The following is a 27335-nucleotide window of genomic DNA, read 5'->3' on the forward strand; positions in this document are numbered from 1 at the left end:
TGGGAGCTCAGAGTGGACCCTGGCCAACAGGAAGAAAACAGGACTTCAGCACTGCAACAGGATATGAATTCTGTCAGTAGCCTGAGGAACCTGGAAGCAGATCCATCCCCAGTTGAGCCTATGATGAGGGACCATAGCCCCTGCCAACTCCGGGACTGCAGCCTGATAAAACCCTGAAGCAGAGAACCCAGCAAAATTGTGCCTGGACTTCTGACCTATGGAAACTATGAGATAATAAATGTATGCTATTTTAAGCAACAGTCTGTGGTAATTTGTTATGTGGCAGTAGAAAACAAATATAATCATGATATCCTGGGGTTGACAGGAACTTTCCTCTCTCCTCTTCACTTTCCTGTTCTGCCTTTCCTTTTTCTCGGGCTAACTCTCTCCCATATTTCATGTCTAGCTCTCTCTTGCAGAACGCAAATATGGTGCTTGGCTGAAGTCACAGCTCAGTCACATACCAGCTCCATGGCCTTGGACTAGTTACTTTATCCTTCTGACCTTCACTTTCCTGATCTATAAATAGAAATACTAAAAAGGTTGTAATGAAGATTAAAAGAGATAATGTCCATAAGTGTATAACCAGAGTTTGTGGGCACTTTGAGCAAGGAAAATGCACAGAAGCTGGTGAAAGTCTAGGACCCAATATGATGTGTGAGATCTAAGCTGGAGATCTAAGGGGCCAGACAGGGTGTCTTTGGCTTTCATTCATTCACCTGACAATGTTCAGCTCTTACTACCACATGCCAGGCCCTGGAGAAACAGAGGACTCAGATATGGCCCCTGACTTCTTAGTTGATACCCTATTCTGGGAACATTGTCCTTGCTGGACCCCAGTAATGATGATGGGTTTGCATTGCGCCCTCTCTACTCTTATCAGACTCCCGTGATGGTTTGATCTGCTTAGCAGAAGACCTAGAGTCACATCTATCTTGGTCTGGATCACACAGTGATGTGGGTGGGAGTCGATAGAAACCACTGGAAGGTCGTGTGGGTATGTGTGTTCAGTTGCTCAGTCGTGTCTGACTCTTTGTAATCCCTATGGACTGTAGCCTGCAAGGCTCCTCTGTCCATGGGATTCTCAAGGCAAGAACACTGGAGTGGCACTGCCATTCCCTTCTCCAGGGGGATCTTCCTGATCCAGGGATCAAACCCAAGTCTCCTGTGTCTCCTGCACTGGCAGATTCTTTTACTACTGAGCTGTATGGGAAGCCTTCATAATCCCTTGGTATATAGAGGGGGAAACTGAGGCTCAGAAAAGAAGAGAATGTGCCAAAGTTACTAGGTGGACCCAGCTAGCAATCCTCACTCTCAGAGTTAACAAGTGATGAAGAAGACAAGTCCAGAAAGAAGGAATGTAAAAGGACAAGGGTGGGGGCTGCTGCTGCTGCTGCTGCTGCTAAGTCACTTCAGTCGTGTCTGACTCTATGCGACCCTATGGACAGCAGCCCACCAGGCCCCTCTGTCCACAGGATTCTCTAGAATACTGGAGTGGGTTGAAGAGGGTATAATTCCTAAGTGGTTTACAAAGGTAGAGAGGGAGGAGAAGACCCAAGTCAGGGGCATAGTTAGAAGGAAACACTTAAGTGAGGTGGCTTAAAATGAACAAACCCATGGTTGAAGAGGTAGGTAACATGGTCAGGTTGTGGGGGAGAACCCTGAATATTCAGCTGAGGAGCTGGAGTAAAGCCATAAGGGTGAGGAGTGGTTAATGGGCTAATCTCATTTTCGAAGACAACAGGCACAATGTGACAGTGCTCTGATGCTATCACAGCAAGTGGAAGGCAGGACTGGTGAATTTTGGGAGGATGGTGGGATGGTTCTTCTGTGTGTGGGTCTCCTCCTCATGCCTCCTCCACTGCCTCTTGGTTTCCTTATCTCCTTCCCTCTAGGACAGTCTATATGCCCTCTGGCAGGGGCAGAAGCTTAATCTCCTGATGCTTATACTTTTGTTCAGTGGCTCAGTCATTTCTGACTCTGTGACTCCACTGACTGCAGCACACCTGTCCTTCATCATCTAGAGTTTGCTCAAACTCATGTCCATTGAGTTGATCATGCCATCCAACCATCTTATCCTCTGCCTCCCCTTCTCCTCCATCTTTCCCAGCATCAGGATCTTTTCCATTGAGTCAGCTCTTTGCATCAGGTGGCCGAAGTACTGGAGCTTCAGGTTCAGCATCAGTCCTTCCAATGAATATTCCAGGTTGATTTCCTTTAGGATTGACTGGTTTGATCTCCTTGCTGTCCAAGGGACTCTCAAGAGCCTTCTCCAGCACCACAGTTCAAAAGCATCAATTCTTTGGCACTCAGATTTCTTCAAGGGCTTCCCTGGTAGTTCAGAGGCTTCCCTGGTGGTTCAGATGGTAAAGAATTTGCCTGCAATGAGGGAGACCTGGGTTTGATCCATGGGTTGGGAAGATCCCCTGGAGGAGGGCATGGCAACCTACTCCAATATTCTTGCCTGGAGAATCCCCATGGACAGAAGACCCTGGTGGGCTACAGTCCATGGGGTTGAAAAGAGTCAGACACATACAGCACAGCAGAGCTGGTGGTTCAGACAGTAAAGAATCTACCTGCAATGAAGGAGAACTTGGGATCCATCCTTGGGCTGGGAAGATCCAATGGCAAAGGAAATGGCAACCCACTCCAGTTATCTTGCCTGGAGAACTCCATGGACAGAGGAGCCTGGTGGGCTACAGACCTTGGAGTCACAAAGAGTCAGACATGACGGAGTGACTAACACATTGCTGTATATTGTCACATATCCAATTCTCATATCCATACGTGACTACTGGAAAAACCATAGCTTTGATTATGCGGACCTTTCTCAGCAAAGTGATGTCTCTGCTTTTTAATATGCTGTCTAGGTTGGTCATAGCTTTTCTTCCAAGGAGTAAGCATCTTTTAATTTCATGGTTGCAGTCACCATCTGAGCTGATTTTGGAGCCCAAGAAAATAAAGTCCAACACTGTTTCCACTGTTTCCCCATCTATTTCCCATGAAGTGATGGGACCAGATGCCATGATCTCAGTTTTTTGAGTGTTGAGTTTTAAGCCAGGTTTTTCACCCTCCTCTTTCACTTTCATCAAGAGGCTCTTTAGTTCCTCTTCACTTTCTGCCATAAGAGTGGTATCATCTGCACATCTGAGGTTATTGATACTTCTCCTGGCAATCTTGATTCCAGCTTATGCTTCATCCAGCCCAGCATTTCACATCTGTACTCTGCATATAAGTTAAATAAACAAGGTGACAATATACAGCCTTGATATACTCCTTTCCCAATTTGGAACTAGTCCAGCTCCATGTCCAGTTCTAACTGTTGCTTCTTGACCTGCATATAGATTTTTCAGGAGGCAGGTCAGATGGTCTGGTATTCCCACCTCTTTAAGAATTTTCCACAGTTTGTTGTGATCCACACAGTCAATAAAGCAGAAGTAGATGTTTTCCTGTAACTCTCTTGCTTTTTCGATGATCCACTGGATATTGGCAATTTGATCTCTGGTTCCTCTCCCTTTTCTAAATCCAGCTCAAATATCTGGAAGTTCTCGGTTTACATACTGTTGAAGCCTGGCTTGGAGAATTTTGAGCATTACTTTGCTTGCATGTGAAATGAGTGCAATTGTGTGGTAGTCTGAACATTCGTTGGTATTGCCCTTCTTTGGGATTGGAATGAAAGCTGTCCCTTTCCAGTCCTGTGGCCACTGCTGAGTCTGCCAAATTTGCTGGCATCTCAATGCAGCACTTTAACAACATCATCCTTTAGGATTTGAAATAGCTCGGCTAGAATTCCATCACCTCCACTAGCTTTGTTCGTAGTAATGCTTCCTAAAAAGCCCACTTGACTTCACATTCCAGGATATCTGGCTCTAGGTGAGTGATCACAGCATCGTGATCATTAAGACGTACAGTTCTGTGTATTCTTGCCGCCTCTCCTTAATATCTTCTGCTTCTGTTAGGTCCTTTACCATTTCTGTCCTTTATTGCGCCCATCTTTGCATGAAATGTTCCCTTGGTATCTCCAATTTTCTTGAAGAGATCTCTAGTTTTTCCTATTCTATTATTTTCCTCTATTTCTTTGGATTGTTAACTTAAGAAGGCTTTCTTATCTCTCCTTACTGTTCTCTGGAACTCTGCATCCAGGTGGGTGTGTCTTTCCTTTTCTCCTTTGCCTTTTGCTTCTCTTCTTTTCTCAGCTACTTGTAAGGCCTCCTCAGACAACCATTTTACCTTTTTGTATTTTTCTTGGGGATGGTTTTGATCACCACCTCCTGTACTGTGTTACAAACCTCCATCCACAGTTCTTCAGGCACTCTGCCTATCATATCTAATCCCTTGAATCTATTTCTTACTTCCACTGTATAATCATAAGGGATTTGATTTAGGTTATACCTGAATGGCCTAGTGGTATTCCCTACTTTCTTCAATTTAATTTTGAATTTTGCAATAAGGAGTTCATGATCTGATTCAAGGTCAGCTCCCGTCTTTTTTTTTTTTTTTTCACTGACTGTATAGAGCTTCTTCATCTTTGGTTGCAAACAATATAATCAGTCTAATTTTTATATTGGCCATCTGGTGATGTCCATGTGAAGAGTCAGCTCTTATGTTGTTGGAATAGGGTGTTTGCTATGATCAGTGCATTCTCTTGGCAAAACTCTGTTAGCCTTTGTGCTGCTTCATTTTGTACTCCAAGGTCAAACCTGCCTGTTACTCCAGGTATCTTTTGACTTCCTACTTTAGTCCCCTATGAGGAAAAGGACATCTTTTTTTGGTGTTAGTTCTAGAAGGTCATGTAGGTCTTCATAGAACTGTTCAGCTTCTTCGGTATTAGTGGTTGGGTCACAGGCTTGGATTACTGTGATACTTGTTATTTCTGGATAAAAAATTCTCCTATCTACAAGTGAGCCATGATAATTTTTCAACTAATGTACAAGTCTGTGTTCTTAGTCTCTAATTACTAGAAGAATAGTGATGTCCATTAATAGTTGAGAACACAGGTTTTAAAATCAGACCTGGTTCATGTTGCTTAAACTCTCTGTTCCTCGGTTTATTGATCTGTAAAGTTGGGAGAATAGTTATAGCTATTTCAAGGCAAACACTGTTGCGCGTTTGGCAGTGAACAAAGCATGAGAGCAACTGGGGTATTCTCTAACCCTAGCCATCCCACATGGCCAGAGAATTCTCACCAAGTGAGGTAGTTGGACGCCAGAAGCCTCTTCATGTCCATCAAAAGTGAGGGATGTATGTAGGGAACGGTATGCAATATCACAAAGCAAGGAACAGTTCTTCAACAGCTCTTCAACTTAGTATCAAGCAAGAAAAGTAAGAAATATGAGATGCCTAGAACAATACAATCTGTGTAAACTAAAACTTGGACACAGTGCTACTTTAAACGTGGGGAAGGTTAGAGGGGTTGGTCCGGGGGGAAAGTAAAGACAAGAGGAACTTGCCCAGCTGGTGACACAACAGCAGACAGGGGAATGCCACTGAATGCAAAGTCCAATCACTGCCCTTCACCCTCCTTCACAAATAACACTACCCCCAAGCAGAAACAAAACAAAATACAACATGACCAAGAAAACCCAACACAAGGCTCAATCAAGGTGTTCCTGACAGTGACTGCCATGAGCTTTCCCTGGAGTCAGCAGGACTCCACACAGCAGCTGCAGGGCGATTGCACAGGAGGGCGCCAAGCACTCCTCCAGGCCTCTCCTCTCTCCCTTCCCCTCTTTCCTTCCACCCCTCCCCGCTCTTCAGCTCCTCCTCTCCAGGAGGCGGGACACCCTAAGCCAGATTGGAATTGGCTGGGCTGTCCCAGCCCACTGGAACCTTGCCAGGACGCTCAGCCTGGGAGGAAAATCAGGCGTTTTAAAACTGTAGTGGGGGTGGGCTTGCTGGTAGTGAGTTCTACCCTTGAACGAGTCCCTTCTCTTTCCTCACAGCCCCAGGCCACTAAATCTGGGGCTGAGGAGACCAATATTGACGCAGAATCCCTTCACAATTACAGTGGGGGCGGCAGGTAAGGTGGTCACCTACCAAAGGATTTAGGCCAGGGAAGGCTCTACTCGGATGCAGGAACTTTGGGGTCCAATCCTCAAACACACTGAGCAACCTGCCTCCCCATTACTGGTTTTGCGGTAGGAGATAGACGGGCCCCTGGGCCAGACAGCTGATGTTTATCAGTGGAGTAAAACTGAAGCTTCTCACCCAGACCCGCCAAGGACAAAGCTAGTGTCAGTAAATGAGCTCCGCTGGAATACAGAGGTAAGATGATCACCCCTGAGGTCAAGAAAAATGTCCTTGTCTACACATGTGCAGGAAGGCTTTTTAGGGATCAAAAAGGGTGGGGTTGCCGACCCTTAGTAAGCATGGACACACCCTCATAAATTTCTGCAGTGGGATCCATCTTAGCAAAAAGTTGCCCAGGCATGTTGGGGAGGTCCTAGGACCAGTCAGGTGTGAAGAAACAAGATAATTTGCCATATATAAACACCCAAAGGCTGTCCTTTATAAGTGGTTTAACTCACCTCTTTACTGGCCTCCTCCTCGTTAGAGAGGCCACTGATAGCCTTTCTCTGGGTGTGTATTTCTGCCTAGCTTTTCTGACTTAAATATAACTGCTTCTCTGTTGCTCTCCCATATGTTGTGCTGTGTCTGTAATAGTAAGCTTTGTACCTGTTTTTACAGTCTTTGCCTCCTTGAAACATTCTTGTTTTCAAATGTCTGCTTTCCTTCTAGCCTCTCCCTGCTGGTGGTCTAGCAGCTAAGATTCCTGGTTTTCATCCAGGCTACCCAGGTTCAGTTTCTGGGTGGGGAACCTAAGTTCTCTCAGGACCACTCACTGGTTTCTCTCTCTCAGATCAGTTTCAACCTGCCTCCCTATAGTGGGAGTGCTGGCCATGGGTCCGTACAGTTCAACAGCACCAGGCATGCCAGGCCTGCCTCTCAGCAAGCCGGAGCTCACCCCAGCCGCCTTCTGGGCTCTGGGCACTTACCCTGGTCTGGACCCGCCAAAGCGCACACCTGGATCTCCCGGTCGGCAGCCCCGGCGTTGGAGGAGCAGCCGCGGGTCTCAAGCGGCCTCCAGGGGCGCGGAAAGCGCAGGGTGCTGGTCAGGACGCGCAGCATGGGGGCCCACTTTGGGACCGGGCCACTCGGCCCTCCACCACCGCCTCCCGCTGAAAGCTCGCTGCTCTGCTCCAGGCCTTTACAAACTGCTCCTCCTATGGGCCGAGAGCCCTGCGCAGCTCCCTGAGCCTGTAGGAAACCGGAAGACGTGGGTAAGGAGAAAGCCCGGCTCTGCTGTGTGCTTTAGCACAAGGCTGCCAATCTCCTAAGTGCCAAAATTTTCATCTGTAAAGCACGGGTAATGAAAGTGACAAGTGCCAAAGATAAAGAAAGCTGAAAGCTAAAGTTGTGAGAACAGATTTTACTCAGTAATACGCTGTTGCAAAAGAGAAATGTCCAGCATGAACTCTTAACATAGTTTCTAACAGCTCAAGGACACAGCCCTAGGATGACTCTAGCCCCTTTGAAGTGCCTGCCTGAGAAAACTCAAGACTGCCGAAGGGTCTTGTTCCAGACAATACCTGAAGGTAAGGCTCCTATCTCCCAGTCTCTGAGGGAGCCTAAGCTTGCAGAAGGGACAGCAAAACCAGAATAGTCCCATGTGAACTAACCCCGCTCTGCGTATTTTTTAAGTTTTCACTTCCCTGACTGTCCACAGTCCTGGCTCACCCACTTCCTTATTCCTTCATTCTCCTTGTAAAATCTGTTCTCACTACTTTAAGGGAGGCTGAAGTCCAGCAGAGAAGAGGGCTCAGAGGACCCTGGCTAGAGTCTGGTGATAGAATCTTTTTTTTTTTTTTTTAAATTGGAGGCTAATTACTTTACAATATTGTGGTGGTTTTTGCCATATACTCACATGAATCAGCCATGGGTGAAAATGTGTTCCTCATCCTGAATGCCCCTCCCTCCTCCCTCCCACCCTATCTCTCAGGGTGCACCAGCCCTGAGCACCCTGTCTCAGGCATCGGGCCTGGACTGGCGAGCTATTTCCATATGATAATGCACATGTTTCAATGCTATTCTCTCAAATCATCCCACCCTCGCCTTCTCCCACAGAGTCCAAAAGTCTGTTCTTTACATCTGTGTCTCTTTTGCTGTCTCACATATAGCCTCATTGTTACCATCTTTCTAAATTCCATATATATGTGTTAATATACTGTGTTGATGTTTTTCTTTCTGACTTACTCCACTCTGGGTAATAGGCTTCAGTTTCATCCACCTCATTAGAACTGATTCAAATGCATTCTTTTTAATAGCTAATTAATAGTCCATTGTATATATGTACCACAGCTTTCTTATCCATTTGTCTGCCAGTGGACTTCTAGGTTGCTTCCATGTCTTGGCTATTGTAAACAGTGCTGCAATGAACATTGGGGTACACGTGTCTCTTTCAATTCTGGTTTCCTCAGTGTGTATGCCCAGCAGTGGGATTGCTGGGTCATATGGCAGTTCTAGTTCCAGTATTTTAAGGAATCTAGTCAAGGCTATGGTTTTCCAGTAGTCATGTATGGATGTGAGAGTTGGACTGTGAAGAAGGCTGAGCGCCAAAGAATTGATGCTTTTGAACTGTGGTGTTGGAGAAGACTCTTGAGAGTCCCTTGGACTGCAATGAGATCCAACCAGTCCATTCTGAAGGAGATCAACCCTGGGATTTCTTTGGAGGGAATGATGCTGAAGCTGAAACTCCAGTACTTTGGCCACCTCATGCAAAGAGTTGACTCATTGGAAAAGACTCTGATGCTGGGAGGGATTGGGGGCATGAGGAGACGGGGACGACAGAGGATGAGATGGCTGGATGGCATCACTGACTCGATGGACGTGAATCTGAGTGAACTCTGGGAGTTGGTGATGGACAGGGAGGCCTGGCGTGCTGCGATTCATGGGGTCACAAAGAGTCGGACACGACTGAGCGACTGAACTGAACTGAACTGAACTGAAGGAGTCTCCTCACTGTTCTCCATAATGGCTGTCCTAGTGTGCATTCCCACCAACAGTGTAAGAGGGTTCCTTTTTCTCTGCACCCTCTCCAGCATTTATTGTTTGTGGACTTTTTGATAGCAGCCATTCTGACCATCGTGAGATAGTACCTTATTGTGGTTTTGATTTGCATTTCTCTGATAATGAGTGATCTTGAGCATCTTTTCATGTGTTTGTTAGCAGTTAAACTGTATTATTCATTGATTTGTTATTTCTTTATAGGTTGCATAACCATAACCACTCCCTCATTCTAGAATATTTTCGTCACTCTAACAGGAAACACTATCCAGTTGGCAGGCATCAACTTCTCTATTTTCTGCCTTTAGAGAATTACCTAGTCTGCAACATATTCATTCACATGAACAGAATAATGCAATATGCAGCCTTTTGTGCCTGGCTTCTTTTAATTATCATGATCATTTCAGAGTTATGGCATGTTATAACATGTTTCAGAACTCCATTCATTTGATGGCTGAATAATATTGCATTGCATGTTTTATTTATTCGATCACCAGTTGATGAACATTTGAGTCATTTCAACACTTTTTTCCTGTTTTAATTTATTCCTCATTAAACTGTCTTTATTTTTAATCAAATAATTTTAAATATTACAATTTAATGGCTTTTTTTTGCCCATTTTTTGATTGGGTCACTTATTTTTCTGGAATTGAGCTACAGGAGTTGCTTGTATATTTTTGAGATTAATTCTTTGTCAATTGCTTCATTTGCTATTATTTTCTCCCATTTTGAGGGCTGTCTTTTCACGTTGCTTATAGTTTCCTTCATTGTGCAAAAGCTTTTAAGTTTAATTAGGTCCTATTTGTGTATTTTTGCTTTTATTTCCATTACTCTGGGAGGTGGGTCATAGAGGATCCTGCTATGATTTACGTCAGAGAGTGTTTTGCCTATGTTTTCGTATAAGAGTTTTATAGTTTCTGGTCTTAACATTTAGATCTTTAATCCATTTTGAGTTTATTTTTATGGTGTTAGAAAGTGTTCTAGTTTCATTCTTTTACAAATGGTTGACCCGTTTTCCCAGCACCAATTGTTAAAGAGCTTGTCTTTTTTCCATTGTATATTCTTGCCTCCTTTGTCAAAGATAAAATGTCCAAAGGTGTGTGGATTTATCTCTGGGCTTTCTATTTTGTTCCATTGATCTATATTTCTGTCTTTGTGCCAGTACCATACTGTCCTGATGACTGTAGCTTTGTAGTACAGCCTGAAGTCAGGCAGGTTAATTCCTCCAGTTCCATTCTTCTTTCTCTAGATTGCTTTGGCTATTCAAGGTTTTTTGTATTTCCATACAAATTGTGAAATTATTTGTTCTAGTTCTCTGAAAAATACCTTTGGTAGCTTGATAGGGATTGGATTGAATCTATAGATTGCTTTGGGTAGTATACTCATTTTCACTATATTGATTCTTCCAATCCATGAACATGGTATATTTCTCCATCTATTTGTGTCATCTTTGATTTCTTTCATCAGTGTTTTATAGTTTTATATATATAGGTCTTTTGTTTCTTTAGGTAGATTTATTCCTAAGTATTTTATTCTTTTTGTTGCAATGGTGAATGGAATTGTTTCCTTAATTTCTTTTTCTGTTTTCTTATTGTTAGTGTAGAGGAATGCAAGGGATTTCTGTGTGTTATTTTTATATCCTGCAACTTTACTATATTCATTGATTAGCTCTAGTAATTTTCTGGTGGCGTCTTTAGGGTTTTCTATGTAGAGGATCATGTCATCTGCAAACAGTGAGAGTTTTACTTCTTCTTTTCCAGTCAAGTTGGCCTTAGAAAGCATCACTATGAACAAAGCAAGTAGAGGTGATGGAATTCCAGTTGAGCTATTTCAAATCCTGAAAGATGATGCTGTGAAAATGCTGCACTCAATATGCCAGCACATTTGGAAAACTCAGCAGTGGCCACAGGACTGGAAAAGGACAGTTTAAATTCCAATCCCAAAGAAAGGCAATGCCAAAGAATCCTCAAACTACCGCACAATTGCACTCATCTCACACGCTAGTAAAGTAATGCTCAAAATTCTCCAAGCCAGACTCCAGCAATACATGAACCATGAACATCCAGATGTTCAAGCTGGTTTTAGAAAAGGCAGAGGAACCAGAGATCAAATTGCCAACATCTGCTGGATCATTGAAAAAGCAAGAGTGTTCCAGAAAACATCTATTTCTGCTTTATTGAGTATGCCAAAGCCTTTGGCTGTGTGGATCACAATAAACTGTGGAAAATTCTGAAAGAGATGGGAATACCAGACTACCTGACCTGCCTCTTGAGAAAACTATATGCAGGTCAGGAAGCAACAGTTAGAACTGGACAGGGAACAACAGACTGGTTCCAAATAGGAAAAGGAGTATGTCAAGGCTGTATATTGTCACCCGCTTATTTAAGTTCTATGCAGAGTACATCATGAGAAATGCTGGGCTGGAAGAAGCACAAGCTGGAATCAAGATTGCCGGGGGAAATATCAATGAGCTCAGATATGCAGAGGACACCACCCTTATGGCAGAAAGTGAAGAGGAACTAAAAAGCCTCTTGATGAAAGTGAAAGTGGAGAGCGAAAAAGTTGGCTCAAAGTTCAACATTCAGAAAATGAAGATCATGGCATCTGGTCCCATCACTTCATGGGAAATAGATGGGGAAACAGTGGAAACAGTGTCAGACTTAATTTTTTTGGGCTCCAAAATCACTGCAGATGGTGACTGCAGCCATGAAATTAAAAGACAGTTACTCCTTGGAAGAAAATTTATTACCAACCTAGATAGCATATGGGAAAGCAGAGACATTACTTTGCCAACAAAGGTCTGTCTAGTCAAGGCTATGGTTTTTCCAGTGGTCATGTATGGATGTGAGAGTTGGACTGTGAAGAAAGCTGAGCCCTGAAGAATGATGCATTTGAACTGTGGTGTTGGAGAAGACTCTTGAGAGTCCCTTGGACTGCAAGGAGATCCAACAGTCCATTCTGAAGGAGATCAGCCCTGGGATTTCTTTGGAGGGAATGATGCTGAAGCTGAAACTCCACCTCATGCAAAGAGTTGACTCATTGGAAAAGACTCTGATGCTGGGAGGGATTGGGGGCAGGAGGAGAAGGGGAGGACAGAGGATGAGATGGCTAGATGGATGTGAGTCTGAGTGAACTCCGGAAGTTGGTGATGGACAGGGAGGCCTGGTGTGCTGTGATTCATGGGGTCGCAAATAGCCTGACACGACTGAGTGACTGAACTGAACTGAACTGAACTTCTAGTCTGGATTCCTTTTATTTCTTTTTCTTCTCTGATTGCTGTGGCTAAAATTTCCAAAACTATGTTGAATAGTATTAGGGAATGTGCATACTTGTCTTGTTCCTGACTTTAGGGGAAATGCTTTCAATTTTCACCATTGAGGATAATGTTTGTTGTGGGTTTGTCATATTTGGCTTTTATTATGTTGAGGTATGTTCCTTCTATGCCTACTTTCTGGAGCGTTTTTATCATAAATGGATGTTGAATTTTGTCAAAGGCTTTCTCTGCATCTATTGAGATGATCATATGTTTTTTATCTTTCAATTTGCTAATGTGGTGTATCACATTGATTGATTTGCAAATATTAAAGAATCCTTGCATCTCTGGGATAAAGCCCATTTGGTCATGATGTATGATCTTCTTAATATGTTGTTGGATTCTGTTTTCTGGAATTTTGTTAAGGATTTTTGCATCTATGTTCATCAGTAATATTGGCCTATAATTTTCTTTTTTGGGGGCATCTTTGTCTAGTTTTGGTATTAGGGTGATGGTGGCCTCATAGAATGAGTTTGGATATTTACCTTCCTCTGAAATTTTCTGGAAGAGTTTGGGTGGGATAGGTGTTAACTCTTTTCTAAATTGTTGGTAGAATTCAGCTGTGAAGCCGTCTGGTCCTGCGCTTTTGTTTGTTGGAAGATTTCTGATTACAGTTTTGATTTCTGTGCTTGTGATGGTTCTGTTAAGATTTTCTGTTTCTTCCTGGTTCAGTTTTGGAAAGTTATACTTTTCTAAGAATTTGTCCATTTCTTCCAAGTTGTCCATTTTTTTGGCATATAGTTGCTGATAGTAGTCTCTTATGATCCTTTGTATTTCTGCGTTGTCTGTTGTGATTTCTCCATTTTCATTTCTAATTTTGTTGATTTGATTCTTCTCCCTTTGTTTCTGGATGAGTCTGGCTAATGGTTTGACTATTTTATTTATCTTCTCAAAGATCCAGCTTTTAGCTTTGTTGATTTTGGCTATGGTCTCCTTTGTTTCTTTTTCATTTATTTCTGCCCTAATTTTTATAATTTCTTTCCTTCTACTAACCCTGGGGTGCTTCATTTCTTCTTCTTCTAGTTGCTTTAGATGTAGAGGTAGGTTATTTATTTGATTTTTCTCCTGTTTCTTGAGGTGGGCTTGTATTGCTATGAACCTTCCCCTTAGCACTGCTTTTACTGAATCCTATAGGTTTTGGGTTGTTGTTGTGTTTTCATTTTCATTCATTTCTATGCATATTTTGCTTTCTTTTTAAATTTCTTCTGTGATTCGTTGGTTATTCAGAAGTGTGTTGTTTAGCCTCCATATGTTTTTATTTTTAACAGGTTTTTTTTTTTTCTTCCTGTAGTTGACATCTAATCTTACCACACTGTGATCAGAAAAGATGCTTGGAATGATTTCAATTTTTTTGAATTTACCAAGGCTAGATTTATAGCCCAGGATGTGATCTATCCTGGAGAAGGTTCCGTGTGCACTGAGAAAAAGGTGAAATTCATTGTTTTAGGGTGAAATGTCCTCTATATCAACTAGGTCTAACTGGTCCATTGTATCATTTAAAGTTTGTGTTTCCTTGCTAATTTTATATTTAGTTGATCTATCCGTAAGTGTGAGTGTGGTATTAATGTCTCCCACTATTATTGTGTTACTGTTAATTTCCCCTTTCATACTTGTTAGCATTTGCCTTACATATTGCGGTGCTCCTATGTTGGGTGCATATATATTTATAACTGTTATATCTTCTTCTTGGATTGATCCTTTGATCATTATGTAATATCCTTCTTTGTCTCTTTTCACAGCCTTTATTTCAAGGTGTATTTTATCTGATATGAGTATTTGGTCTCCATTTGAATGAAATATCTTTTTCCAGCCCTTCACTTTCAGTCTGTATGTGTCCCTAGGTTTGAGGTGGGTCTCTTGTAGATAGCATATATAAGTGTCTTGGTTTTGTATCCACTCAGCCAGTCTTTGTCTTTTGGTTGGGGCATTCAACCCATTTACATTTAAGGTAATTATTGATAAGTATGATCCTGTTGCCATTAACTTTGTTGTTTGGGGTTCAAATTTATAAACCTTTTCTGTGTTTCCTGTCTAGAGAAGATCCTTTAGCATTTGTTGAAGAGCTGGTTTGGTGGTGCTGAATTCTCTGAGCTTTCGCTTATCTGTAAAGCTTTTTATTTCTCCTTCATATTTGAATGAGATCCTTGCTGGGTACAGTAATCTGGGTTGTAGGTTTTTCTATTTCATGACTTTAAGTATGTCCTGCTATTCCCTTCTGGCTTAAAGAGTTTCTATTGCAAGATCAGCTGTTATCCTTACGGGAATCCCCTTGTGAGTTATTTGTTGTTTTTCCCTTGCTGCTTTTAATATTTGTTCTTTGTGTTTGATCTTTGTTAATTTGATTAATATTGAGCTTGGAGTGTTTCACCTTGGGTTTATCCTGTTTGGGACTCTCTGGGTTTCTTGGACTGAGGTGGCTATTTCCTTCCCCATTTTAGGGAAGTTTTCAACTATTATCTCCTCAAGTATTTTCTCATGTCCTTTCTTTTTGTCTTCTTCTTCTGGGACTCCTATGATTCAAATGTTGGGGCATTTAACATTGTCCCAGAAGTTTCTGAGGTTGTTCTCATTTCTTTTATTTATTTATTTATTTTTGTTGTTGAAACGCACTTTATTTAAAAAAAAGTCATGAACAATAAATTACAATCATTTCCCCCTTTTATAAATTCTTCATAAAATATATTTGACAATTTTAAAAGAAAATTTCAAAAGTTGCTTTTGTTTTTGAAGTGCTGATAACTTATTTTTTGACCATTTTGTCATGCTGGTGAATTATTTGTAGCTGCTACAATAGTTTGATTGATAAACATTTTACAGTTAAAAACAACAACAACAACAACAAAGAGGAAAAAACAGACCAGCAGAAAGAACTATTCAGTGTGCTATTTATCTGACACGTAACACTTACTTCATCATAATGACAAAGTATCCCTTAGCACCAAAAAACTACAGGAACCCCATCCTTCTAAGTGACAACTAGTGCGAAATAACATTCTAGGAACTAACTGTACACTCCCATTATTTTAACTGGCCACAGCTGCCTATAAGCTTATTTGAAATATTTGGTCTTTTTTCAATTAAGACAAATTTCATAAAACACTATAAACCATGGCAAGAGACTCTATGAGGAACAGTTGTTTGTTGAGTACCTATTATGGGCAAGGCACTGTGCACAAACTCTTGCTTTCATTTTTCCTCTAAGCAATATCCAGGAATTTCCAAGTATCACTTTGTTTCTTACTCCTTGCTGGAAAAGCCCATGGCTACATGCCGTTTTAAAATTGTCATTTTATCAAGTGATCTTTAGTGCTGAGCACACAGTAGGTACTTAATAAATACCTCCTGACTTAAAGAATGAAGACAAAGAATTTACTATCATTTTTCTTGGTATCATAGGCTATTTAGAATACAGGGACTTAAGAAAATTTCAGAAGAAACTTCCTGATCACCTCACATCCTTACCGCCAATGAAAGGAATAATTCCACTTCACAGGTAAATTAAAATAGTTTTCAAAATAAATTATAATTGTTAACTATTTTAAATGAGGTGGGGCCAAAAGCTATCTACTTAGGAAACCATGACATGTAGCTATTTGAAGAGCAAATGAAGCACTGGCATACCATCACCTAAGTCATCATGAATCTCTGCTGAAGTGCCATGTTATTGATAAGACATTGTAATGCTTTTTTAACTTTCAGCAACTCAATCTACTTGGCCAGATCTGTGTTCTACTAATTTGGTGATCCAGAGGGTCAATTATCATGAAGTTCCAGTGTATTTCCACCTCCAATTTTGAAAATAATTCTTATAATTATTAGCTTGGAAGTAATGTTAAAAGCACATCTTTTTCTTCATTTAAGAGGTTTTAAGTAAAACCTTTCAGCCTAAATTTTGAACTTCACACCAAGTAATGCATAGTTCAGAAATTTTACGTACTCCACTTTTTGTGCTTTTCCACTCTTTATAGTCCCCTGAACACATTTTAAATAAGGAAAAAATTATGGTAGGAATATTCCAAAAGTTGTGGAAGTTCAAAAAAACTGAGGAGACTATGTGAACTATCAATGATTTCAATATTCTAATACCTTTAAACTTTTTTTACTTTTGACTAAATATTCTAGTGCTTTATAAAGATTAACCTATATTCAAATGGTCTCAAAGTATTAACAACCTTAAAGGCTAATGATCTGTTTTAGGAAAACTTTCTTCCTTTAAATTTGAACTATCTGCATTTACGGGAAAAAAAAAAACAAACTGGAGACAACCATATGGGGTTAAAAATCAAACTGACCTCAAGAAGAATAATGGTTTATTGGTTCTTCACATAGACCATACCAAATGATTGTATAAAACTGATAACCTCTCTATTTGAAAGACATAACTGATGCCACAGTATTTTACCCATTTGCCAAACTGTATAGGTATCAACTCCCACCTTAGAAAAAGGTGGTTAACACTGAATACGACCATATCACTACCATTACTGTGTCAAATTAGACAAGAGGAAACAGCATTAGTGCCAAAATGAAAGGAATTCCAGTGATTAAACATGAGACCATATTGGAGCAGGCAATGAAAGGATAGAACTCATTTGGTTTCTTCAGCTGAGGCTTAGACAAAGTCTTGAAAATAAAAAGTTAATATATATCGATTACTATAGTTTATATACAGCAAAGTTTTCAGAAACAGAAGAATCCTGTGTTCAGACTTATATTAGATTGCAGATGCTCAAGTGCAGTCATGTCCCAATGCAGTGGTTTAATTGGTTAATTGAATGCTTGGTTACCTAAAACCTATACCACATTGATTGCATGGCTAATCCAACTCCTGCAGCTATAGGGCACTGGAGAGCTCAAACAAACTTCAGCAGCTTTGGATCACTTACTTTCACTTATGTTTAGCCAGATAATTTTGGACTCTCCAAAATGATGTCTTAAAAAAAGCTGTATAACATTATAAAAATAAAAACTTAGTATGATTTCATTAGAGGGAGGGACAGGGTAGGAAGAGGGAAGGTTCTTTTATTTTTCGTTACTGATTTCACCAGCAAATCTCAAAAATCCAAACCTACATCAAATAATTTAAACAGAAGTGGCATTTTTTTTTCATATGGAATGCAAAATGCACACATTCACATACTTACATATACATAAATATATACACATACGTTTCCTTTACAAAGCTTCAAAGGTTGCATTACCAGCATGCAAACCTTTTTTCCCATGGAAATTCCTAATACTGACAAGGAATGTCTAAAATACTTAGAGACATATTTCCAGAAAACTGGACTCTTCTTTTCTTGGCTCTTATAGAGAATTTTCCTGCCAAACTTCTACCAATGATCATTTAAAAAAATTTACATCCACATTGGTAATACACTTTTAAAACATATTAATAGAATGGCCAGCTTGGACTTAAGAAAAATGAGGAAAAAAAAAAATCCCACAATAAAATCTAAACCCTTAAAAGGTGGAGTTTAGCTTTTTATATTCTTTTTTCAGCCACATTATGTTGCATCACTGTTAAAACAGAAGCAGCATATCATCCAAGATATTTGCAAATAATATATGTGTCACGTTTCCCAGCTGCTATCTTTAAATGCAATTTGTACTAATCTGAGTTCTAGTTCAAAAGCATCTGGACGATCCTGAGGGTTTGCAGCCAGCATTTCCTTAATCAGTTGTTTCATTCGCCCATTCATAGACTTTTTCTTCACAGGAATGAGAAGTTCCATTTTGGGATTTTCCAGAAGTGCCTCCCCAACAGGCACAATCTCAGTTCCTTGTTTTACATAACTCCCCAAGAGTTCCTTCTTTGTCTCTGTATCTATGAAGGTGATCCTTTCCAACACTGCCCAGATGATAATCCCCAGAGCAAAGATGTCAGCTTTTGCTGTATAATGTCCCTCCCACACTTCAGGAGCCATGTAGAAATCTGTTCCACAAGCTGTAGAAAGGAAACACTTGTTTACACTGACAGGTTCTTCTGGATTCTGCCCAGATGCTGAACAAACTTTACTTAGACCAAAATCAGCCACTTTGAGTGTAGGTTCCAAGTCACTGGTATCCAACCTGCTTTGAGAAATCAGGATGTTATCAGGCTTCAGATCTCGATGGATGATCTGGTTTTTATGCAAGAAAGCCAGGGCACTGCTCAGCTGAAGCATGAAGCTGGTGTTAGTTTTACGATTGGGTTTCCTGGACAACAGATACTCATTCATATCTCCTCCATCACAAAAATCCATCACAAACCACAAGTAATAGGCGCTTCTGGGATCAAAGGCAATTTCTTTTCTTTTAGTGAAGTCTCTACAAGCTGTAAATAAAGGGAAGAATTAGAGCCGTGGGACATCTTTTGCACCATCCCATCTTTTTGTAGGAGGCATTCCTCCAAGTGAATCACATTTGGATGTTGGCTCTTGATACTGCTTAGTGCCCAGAACTCACGCAGGGCTAGTTCAACGTTTTCAGGTGCATGGCATCAAATTTTCTTCACTGCCACCCGTGCAGAGGTCTTTCTGATGACTGCTTCATATACAACACCGTAACTACCTCGGCCTACCTCCCGTATTAGATCGTGCTTTGGCTGGCTACTCACCATCTTCAAGGTCAAGGTTTCTCAGGGTAGCCGCCACTGCTTCTCTCTCTCACGGGCTCTGCAGGCCGCCATTATCGGGGAGCTCGCGCCTCCGCCGCCGCGGCCTCCAGTCAGAGGCCGGCGCGCGCCCCCCTCATTTCTTTTAATTCTTTATTTCTCTCTGCTTCATTTATTTCCACCACTCTATCTTCCACCTCACTTATCCTATCTTCTGCCTCAGTTATTCTATTGTTGGTTCCCTCCAGAGTGTTTTTGATCTCAGTTATTGCATTATTCATTATCGATTGACTCTTTTTCATTTCTTCTAGGTCTTTGTTAAACTTTTCTTGCATCTTCTCAATCCTTGTCTCCAGGCTATTTTTCTGTAACTCCATTTTGTTTGCAAGCTTTTGGATCATTTTTACTATCATTATTCTGAATTCTTTTCAGGTAGACTCCCTATCTCCTCCTCTTTTGTTTGGTTTGGTGGGCTTTTATCATGTTCCTTTACCTGCCAAATATTTCTCTGCCTTTTCATCTTGTTTAGGTTGCTGTGTTGGGATGGCCTTTCTGTATGCTGGAAGTTTGTGGTTCCTCTTTATTGTGGAGGTTCATTCCTGTGGATGAGGTTGGACGAGTGGCTTGTCAAGGCTTCCTGGTTAGGGAGGCCTGCGTTGGTGTTGTGGTGGGTGGAGCTGGATCTCTTCTCTCTCGAGTGCAATGAAGTGTCCAGTAGTGAGTTTTGAGGTGTCTATGGGTTTGGTGTGACTTTTGCCTGCCTGTATTTTTGTGCTCAGGGTTATGTTCCTGCATTGTTGGAGAATTAGCTTGGTATATCTTGCTCTGAAACTTGTTGGCTCTTGGGTGGATCTTGGTTTCAGTGTAGGTTATGGAGGCTTTTGGATGAGTTCTTGTCGATTAATGTTCCCTGGAGTCAGGAGTTTTCTGGTGTTCTCAAGTTTTAGATTTAAGCCTCTTGCCTCTGGCTTTCAGTCTTATTGTTACAGTAGCCTCAAGACTTCTCCATCCATACAGCACTGATGATAAAACAACTAGGTTAATGGTGAAAAGATTCTCCACAGTGAGGACACCCAGAGAGGTTCACAGAGTTCCATAGAGAAGAGAAGAGGGAGGATGGAGATAGAGGTGACCAGGAGGAGAAGAGGGGGAATCAAAAGGGGAGAGAGCAAGGTAGCCAATAATCAATTCCCTATTTGGTCTCCACAGTCTGGAACAGTCAGAGAGGTTCACAGAGTTCCATAGAGAAGAGAACAGGGAGGAAGGAGACAGAGGTGACCAGGAGGAGAGAAGGGGGCATCAAAAGGAGAGAGACCAGTCTAGCCAGTGATCAGTTCCTTAAATGTCCTCCACAGCCTGGAACACCCAAAGAGATTTACAGGGTTAAGCAGAGAAGAGAAGGGGGAGGGTGAAGATGGAGGTGACCTGGGGGAGAAAAAGGAGAGTCAAAAGGGGAGAGAGCAATCAAGCCAGTAATCACACTCCTAGGTAAAATGGGCACTGAAGATTGAATTCTTAAAAGTACAGAATTGATAATGCCAAAAAGCAAAGATTAAAAATCTAGAGTAGAGGCTAGACTCTCAAAAATACAATATTAAAAAAAATATCACAAAAGCTATAAAAAGGTATATGTGGAATTTGCTTTAAAGATAGGGTCTTTTTGTTGCAAGGTAACAATGGGTTTTAAAAAATGAAAATTAAAGGAGTAATAAAGAACTTAAAAATAAAAAAATTTAAAAATGATATTAGTAAAATATATCTAGGGATTTCTCTGGAGTGGTTGAAGGCAGTGTGGGGTCAGCTCAGTTTCAGATAGTTCCTTATTCCAGCTTATACTTCTTCTCAAGATCTATAGGTCCCTTACAATGTAGTCAATGCTAACTACAGTGTTTGAATCTGTTGCACCTGTCACTTCCAAAGTAGTTCCCTATTCTTTGTTTATTTTGGCTTCCTCTGTTTGTAACTCTCTTCAGTTTCTAACCTCTGCCCTGACACAAGAGGGCTAAGGTGATCCTTAATGCTCACTTGTTCAACTGTGCTGTGGGGAGGGAGGAACACTGCAAACAAATATCACTGGCGTGTGTGGGGAGTGTTTGTAGTGTCTAGGCCACACTGGGTTTTGCCCTCTGCTCCCAGTGTGTGTGCTTTCCCAGTCTACACTGTAGAGGCTCCAGGTTGCTCTGCAGTTCTGTTCAGTTCAGTTCAGTCACTCAGTTGTGTCCGACTCCTTGCGACCCCATGAATTGTAGCATGCCAGGCCTCCCTGTCCATCACCAACTCCCGGAGTTCACTTAGACTCACATCCATTGAGTCAGTGATGCCATCCAGCCATCTCATCCTCTGTTGTCCCCTTCTCCTCCTGCCCCCAACCCTTCCCAGCATCAGAGTCTTCTCCAATGAGTCAACTCTTTGCATGAGGTGGCCAAAGTACTGGAGTTTCAGCTTTAGCATCAATCTTTCCAAAGAAATCCCAGGGCTGATCTCCTTCAGAATGGATTGGTTGGATCTCCTTGCAATCCAAGGGACTCTCAAGAGTCTTCTCCAACACCACAGTTCAAAAGCATCAATTCTTCGGTGCTCAGCCTTCTTCACAGTCCAACTCTCACATCCATACATGACCACAGGAAAAACCATAGCCTTGACTAGACAGACCTTTGTTGGCAAAGTAATGTCTCTGCTTTCCCATATGCTATCTAGGTTGGTCATACCTTTCTTCCAAGAAGTAAGCGTCTTTTAATTTCAGGGCTGCAGTCACCTTCTGCAGTGATTTTGGAGCCCAAAAAAATAAAGTCTGACACTGTTTCCACTGTTTCCCCATCTATTTCCCACGAAGTGATGGGACCAGATGCCATGATCTTCATTTTCTGAATGTTGAGCTTTAAGCCAACCTTTTCACTCTCCTCTTTCACTTTCATCAAGAGGCTTTTTAGTTCCTCTTCACTTTCTGCCATAAGGGTGGTGTCCTCTGCATATCTGAGGTTATTGATATTTCTCCCAGCAATCTTGATTCCAGCTTGTGCTTCTTCCAGCCCAGCGTTTCTCATGATGTACTCTGCACAGAAGTTAAATAAGCAGGGTGACAATATGCAGCCTTGACATACTCCTTTTCCTATTTGGAACCAGTCTGTTGTTCCCTGTCCAGTTCTAACTGTTGCTTCCTGACCTGCATATAGTTTTCTCAAGAGGCAGGTCAGGTAGTCTGGTATTCCCATCTCTTTCAGAATTTTCCACAGTTTATTGTGATCCACACAGCCAAAGGCTTTGGCATAGTCAATAAAGCAGAAATAGATGTTTTTCTGGAACTCTCTTGCTTTTTTGATGATCCAGCGGATGTTGGCAATTTGATCTCTGGTTCCTCTGCCTTTCTAAAACCAGCTTGAACATCAGAAAGTTCACGGTTCACGTATTGCTGAAGCCTGGCTTGGAGAATTTTGAGCATTACTTTACTAGCATGTGAGATGAGTGCAGTTTTGCTGTAGTTTGAGCATTCTTTTCATTGCCTTTCTTTGGGATTGGAATGAAAACTGACCTTTTCCGGTCCTGTGGCCACTGCTGAGTTTTCCAAATGTGCTGGCATATTGAGTGCAGCACTTTCACAGCATCATCTTTCAGGATTTGAAATAGCTCTACTGGAATTTCTTCACCTCCACTAACTTTGTTCGTAGTGATGCTACCTAAGGCCCACTTGACTTCACATTCCAGGATGTCTGGTTCTGGATGAGTGATCACACCATCGTGATTATCTTGGTCTTGAAGATCTTTTTTGTACAGTTCTTCTGTGTATTCTTGCCACCTCTTCTTAATATCTTCTGCTTCTGTTAGGTCCATACCATTTCTGTCCTTTATCGAGCCCATCTTTGCATGAAATGTTCCCTTGGTATCTCTAATTTTCTTGAAGAGATCTCTAGTCTTTCCCATGCTGTTCTTTTCCTCTATTTCTTTGCATTGATCCCTGAGGAAGGCTTTCTCATCTCCTCTTGCTATTCTTTGGAACTCTGCATTCCAATGCTTATATCTTTCCTTTCCTCCTTTACTTTTTGCTTCTCTTCTTTTCACAGCTATTTGCAGGTCCTGCCCAGACAGCCATTTTGCTTTTTTGCATTTCTTTTCCTTGGGGATGGTCTTGATCCCTGTCTCCTGTACAATGTCACGAACCTCATTCCATAGTTCATCATGCACTCTATCTATCAGATCTAGGCCCTTAAATCTATTTCTCACTCCGCTGTATAATCATAAGGGATTTGATTTAGGTCATACCTGAATGGTCTTGTGCTTTTCCCTGCTTTCTTCAATTTAAATCTGAATTTGGCAATAGGGAGTTCATAATCTGAGCCACAGTCAGCTCCTGGTCTTGTTTTTGTTGACTGTATAGAGCTTCTCCATCTTTGGCTGCAACAATATAATCAATCTGATTTTGGTGTCAACCATCTGGTGATGTCCATGTGCAGAGTCTTTTGTGTTGTTGGAAGAGGGTGTTTGCTATGTATGACCAGTGCATTTTCTTGGCAAAACTTTATTAGTCTTTGCCCTTCTTCATTCCATATTCCAAGGCCAAATTTACCTGTTACTCCAGGTATTTCTTGACTTCCTACTTTTGCATTCCAGTCCCCTATATTGAAAAGGACATCTTTTTGGGTGTTAGTTCTAAAAGGTCTTGTAGGAAACTGGTCAACCACTTGTAAAAGAATGAAACTAGATCACTTTCTAACACCACACACAAAAATAAACTCAAAATGGATTAAAGATCTAAATGTAAGACCAGAAACTATAAAACTCCTAGAGGAGAACATAGGCAAAACACTCTCCGACATAAATCACAGCAGGATCCTCTATGATACACCCCCCAGAATTCTGGAAATAAAAGCGAAAATAAACAAATGGGATCTAATTAAAATTAAAAGTTTCTGCACAACAAAGGAAAATATAAGCAAGGTGAAAAGACAGCCTTCTGAATGGGAGAAAATAATAGCAAATGAAGCAACTGACAAACAACTAATCTCAAAAATATACAAGTAACTTATGCAGCTCAATTCCAGAAAAATAAATGACCCAATCAAAAAATGGGCCAAAGAACTAAATAGACATTTCTCCAAAGAAGACATACGAATGGCTAACAGACACATGAAAAGATGCTCAACATCACTCCTTATTAGAGAAATGCAAATCAAAACCACAATGAGGTACCACTTCACCCCAGTCAGAATGTCTGTGATCCAAAAGTCTGCAAGCAATAAATGCTGGAGAGGGTGTGGAGCAAAGGGAACCCTCCTACACTGTTGGTGGGAATGCAAACTAGTACAGCCACTATGGAGAACTTGTGGAGATTCCTTAAAAAATTGCAAATAGAACTGCCTTATGACCCAGCAATCCCACTGCTGGGCATACACACCGAGGAAACCAGAATTGAAAGAGACACATGTACCCCAATGTTCATCGCAGCACTGTTTATAATAGCCAGGACATGAAACAACCTAGATGTCCATCAGCAGATGAATGGATAAGAAAGCTGTGGTACATATACGTAATGGAATATTACTCAGCCATTAAAAAGAATACATTTGAATCAGTTCTAATGAGATGGATGAAACTGGAGCCGATTATACAGAGTGAAGTAAGCCAGAAAGAAAAACACCAATACACTATACTAACACATATATATGGAATTTAGAAAGATGGCAGTGATGACCCTGTATGCGAGACAGCAAAAGAGACACAGATGTGTAGAGCGGACTTTTGGACTCAGAGGGAGAGGGAGAGGGTGGGATGATTTGGGAGAATGGCATTGAAACATGTATACTATCATGTAAGAAACAAATCACCAGTCCATGTCCAATGCAGGATACAGGATGCTTGGGGCTGGTGCACGGGGATGACCCAGAGAGATGTTATGGGGAGGGAGGTGGGAGGGGGGCTCATGTTTGGGAACGCATGTACACCCGTGGTGGATTCATGTCAATGTATGGCAAAACCAATTCAGTATTGTAAAGTAAAATAAAGTAAAAATAAAAATTAAAAAAAAAAATAAAAGGTCTTGTAGGACTTCATAGAACCATTCAACTTCACCTTCTTCAGCATTACTGGTTGGGGCATAGACTTGAATTACTGCGATATTGAATGGTTTGCCTTGGAAATGAACAGAGATCATTCTGTCGTTTTTGAGATTGCATCCAAGTACTGCATTTTGGACTCTTTTGTTGACCATGATGGCTACTCCATTTCTTCTAAGGGATTCCTGCACGCAGTAGTAGATATAATGGTCATCTGAGTTAAATTCACCCATTCCAGTCCATTTTAGTTTGCTGATTCCTAGAATGTCAACATTCACTCTTGCCATCTCTTGTTTGACCACTTCCAATTTGCCTTGATTCGTGGACCTGACATTCCAGGTTCCTATGCAATATTGCTCTTTACAGCATTGGACCTTGCTTCTATCACCAGTCACATGCACAACTGGTTATTGTTTTTTCTTTGGCTCCACCCCTTCATTCTTTCTGGAGTTATTTCTCCACTGATCTCCAGTAGCATATTGGGCACCTACTGACCTGGGGAGTACCTCTTTCAGTATCCTATCATTTTGCCTTTTCATACTGTTCATGGGGTTCTCAAGGCAAGAATACTGAAGTGGTTTGCCATTCCCTTCTCCCTGCGACAGGCACACATAGCGCGGCCGAGAGGAGCTACCCTACATCCGAGGTCAGAGGCAGAAGCTGGGAGGACCACCCCATGCCCGAGGGGCGGTGGCCAAGATGAGTTACCTCACATCTGAGGTCAGGGGCAGTGGCCAAGAGTGCCAGGGTGCAACAGCGCAGGAGCAGCCGAGAGGAACTACCCCACGTCCGAGGCCAGGGGCGGCGGCCGGGGGAAGAGCAACCCCACGTCCAAGGAGTGGTGGCTGCGCGGGTGCAGGAGGGCCTAGAGGAGCTATTCCACATTCAAGGTCAGGAGGGGCGGTGGTGAGGAGATACCCCTCGTCCAAGGTAAGGAGCAGTGGCTGCACTTTGCTGGAGCAGCCGTGAAGAGATACCCCACGTCCAAGGTAAGAAAAACCCAAATAAGACGGTAGGTGTTGCAAGAGGGCATTAGAGGGCAGACACACTGAAACCATAATCACAGAAAACTAGTCAATCTAATCACACTAGGACCACAGCCTTGTCTAACTCAGTGAAACTAAGCCATGCCCGTGGGGCCACCCAAGATGGGTGGGTCATGGTGGAGAGGTCTGACAGAATGTACTCTGCAGGGGAACTGTCTAAAGTGGGCCCTGGGTTGTGTGCACTTCCCAGATCTAAGCTGCTCAGGTTCAGGTTCTCGGTTACTCCACAAAGTCACAGACTTGGTTGGGTCTGAATTTTGTGCCCTTCCCAGGTCCGAGCATCTCAGGTGACCAGGTGCTTGGCCAGTGCACTCTCCCCAGGTGGGGCGGTGCATCTTTTCACCTCCCCGGTCCAGGCACTCGGCTTCCTGGGAGTGCCATCTCAGGTGTGCCGTGTGCCTTCTCTGGGGAGCTGATCTCTGGCTGCTCCTGGCGGATGTCAGCCATCCAGGATCCCACGAAGACTTGGTTAGCAACTGGGAGCCTGCTGGCAGTTTGATAGAGGATGCCATCTCTGGGGCCAAGTTTGCCCCTTGCCTTTTGGTTCTGGCTGTTGCCCGCCTGCCTCCCTGCCTCTGGTTGGGGATGGGCTGGTCTGCTGCTGGCTATCTTTCCTCTCAGAGAAGGCAATGGCACCCCACTCCAGTACTCTTGCCTGGAAAATCCCTTGGACAGAGGAGCCTGGTGGGCTGCAGTCCATGGGGTCACTAGAAGTTGGACATGACTGAGCGGCTTCACTTTCACTTTTTACTTTCATGCATTGGAGAAGGAAATGGCAACCCACTCCAGTGTTCTTGCCTTGAGAATCCGAGGGACGGGGGAGCCTGGTGGGCTGCCGTCTCTGGGGTCACACAGAGTCGGACACGAATGAAGCGACTTAGCAGCAGTAGCAGCAGCAGCTTTCCTCTGGTATTCGCTCAATCCTTTGTTCTGTGAGTGGGCCCAGCAGTGCCTTGCTGCTGCTGCTGCTGCTAAGTTGCTTCAGTCATTTCCGACTCTGTGCGACCCCATGGACTGCAGCCTACCAGGCTCCTCCATCCATGGGATTTTCCAGGCAAGGGTACTGGAGTGGGTTGCCATTGCCTTCCCCTGTAACTGCTTCAGTTCAGTTCAGTTCAGTAACTGCATAGTGATACACTAATTCAAACTTACTGCTATGGGGGAGAAACACCATTTAATGAGACATGAAGACAAAGTGCAAACCAAACTAAGGGGACACATGCTGTGGACCACAGCACTGCTATGACCAGAGCAAGTGGGGGGACGGGGGA

At 42.3% G+C, this 27335-nt stretch overlaps 2 protein-coding genes across 6 annotated transcripts in view; both read right to left on the reverse strand.

The window, feature by feature from the left end:
• LOC101117028 (enoyl-CoA hydratase domain-containing protein 2, mitochondrial) overlaps positions 1–7216 on the reverse strand; it is a 25897-nt gene extending 18681 nt beyond the window's left edge. For all 5 annotated transcript variants that reach the window (XM_042248226.2, XM_060409313.1, XM_060409311.1 and 2 more), the window contains exon 1: positions 6996–7216. In XM_042248226.2, the coding sequence (XP_042104160.1) occupies positions 6996–7128 (133 nt within the window). In that variant the 5' untranslated portion in view covers positions 7129–7216. The remainder of the gene's footprint in view (positions 1–6995) is intronic.
• A 5059-nt stretch (positions 7217–12275) lies between these two features.
• Positions 12276–19086, reverse strand: LOC114114887 (serine/threonine-protein kinase PDIK1L-like). Its single transcript, XM_060409299.1, is given in 2 exon segments — positions 12276–18669; positions 18672–19086. Coding segments are annotated over 2 exon segments (1026 nt in total). The 5' UTR covers positions 18978–19086; the 3' UTR covers positions 12276–17949.
• Positions 19087–27335: the final 8249 nt, after the last annotated feature.

Source organism: Ovis aries, chromosome 1 (assembly GCF_016772045.2).
Source record: "Ovis aries strain OAR_USU_Benz2616 breed Rambouillet chromosome 1, ARS-UI_Ramb_v3.0, whole genome shotgun sequence".
Taxonomy (NCBI): domain Eukaryota; kingdom Metazoa; phylum Chordata; class Mammalia; order Artiodactyla; family Bovidae; genus Ovis; species Ovis aries.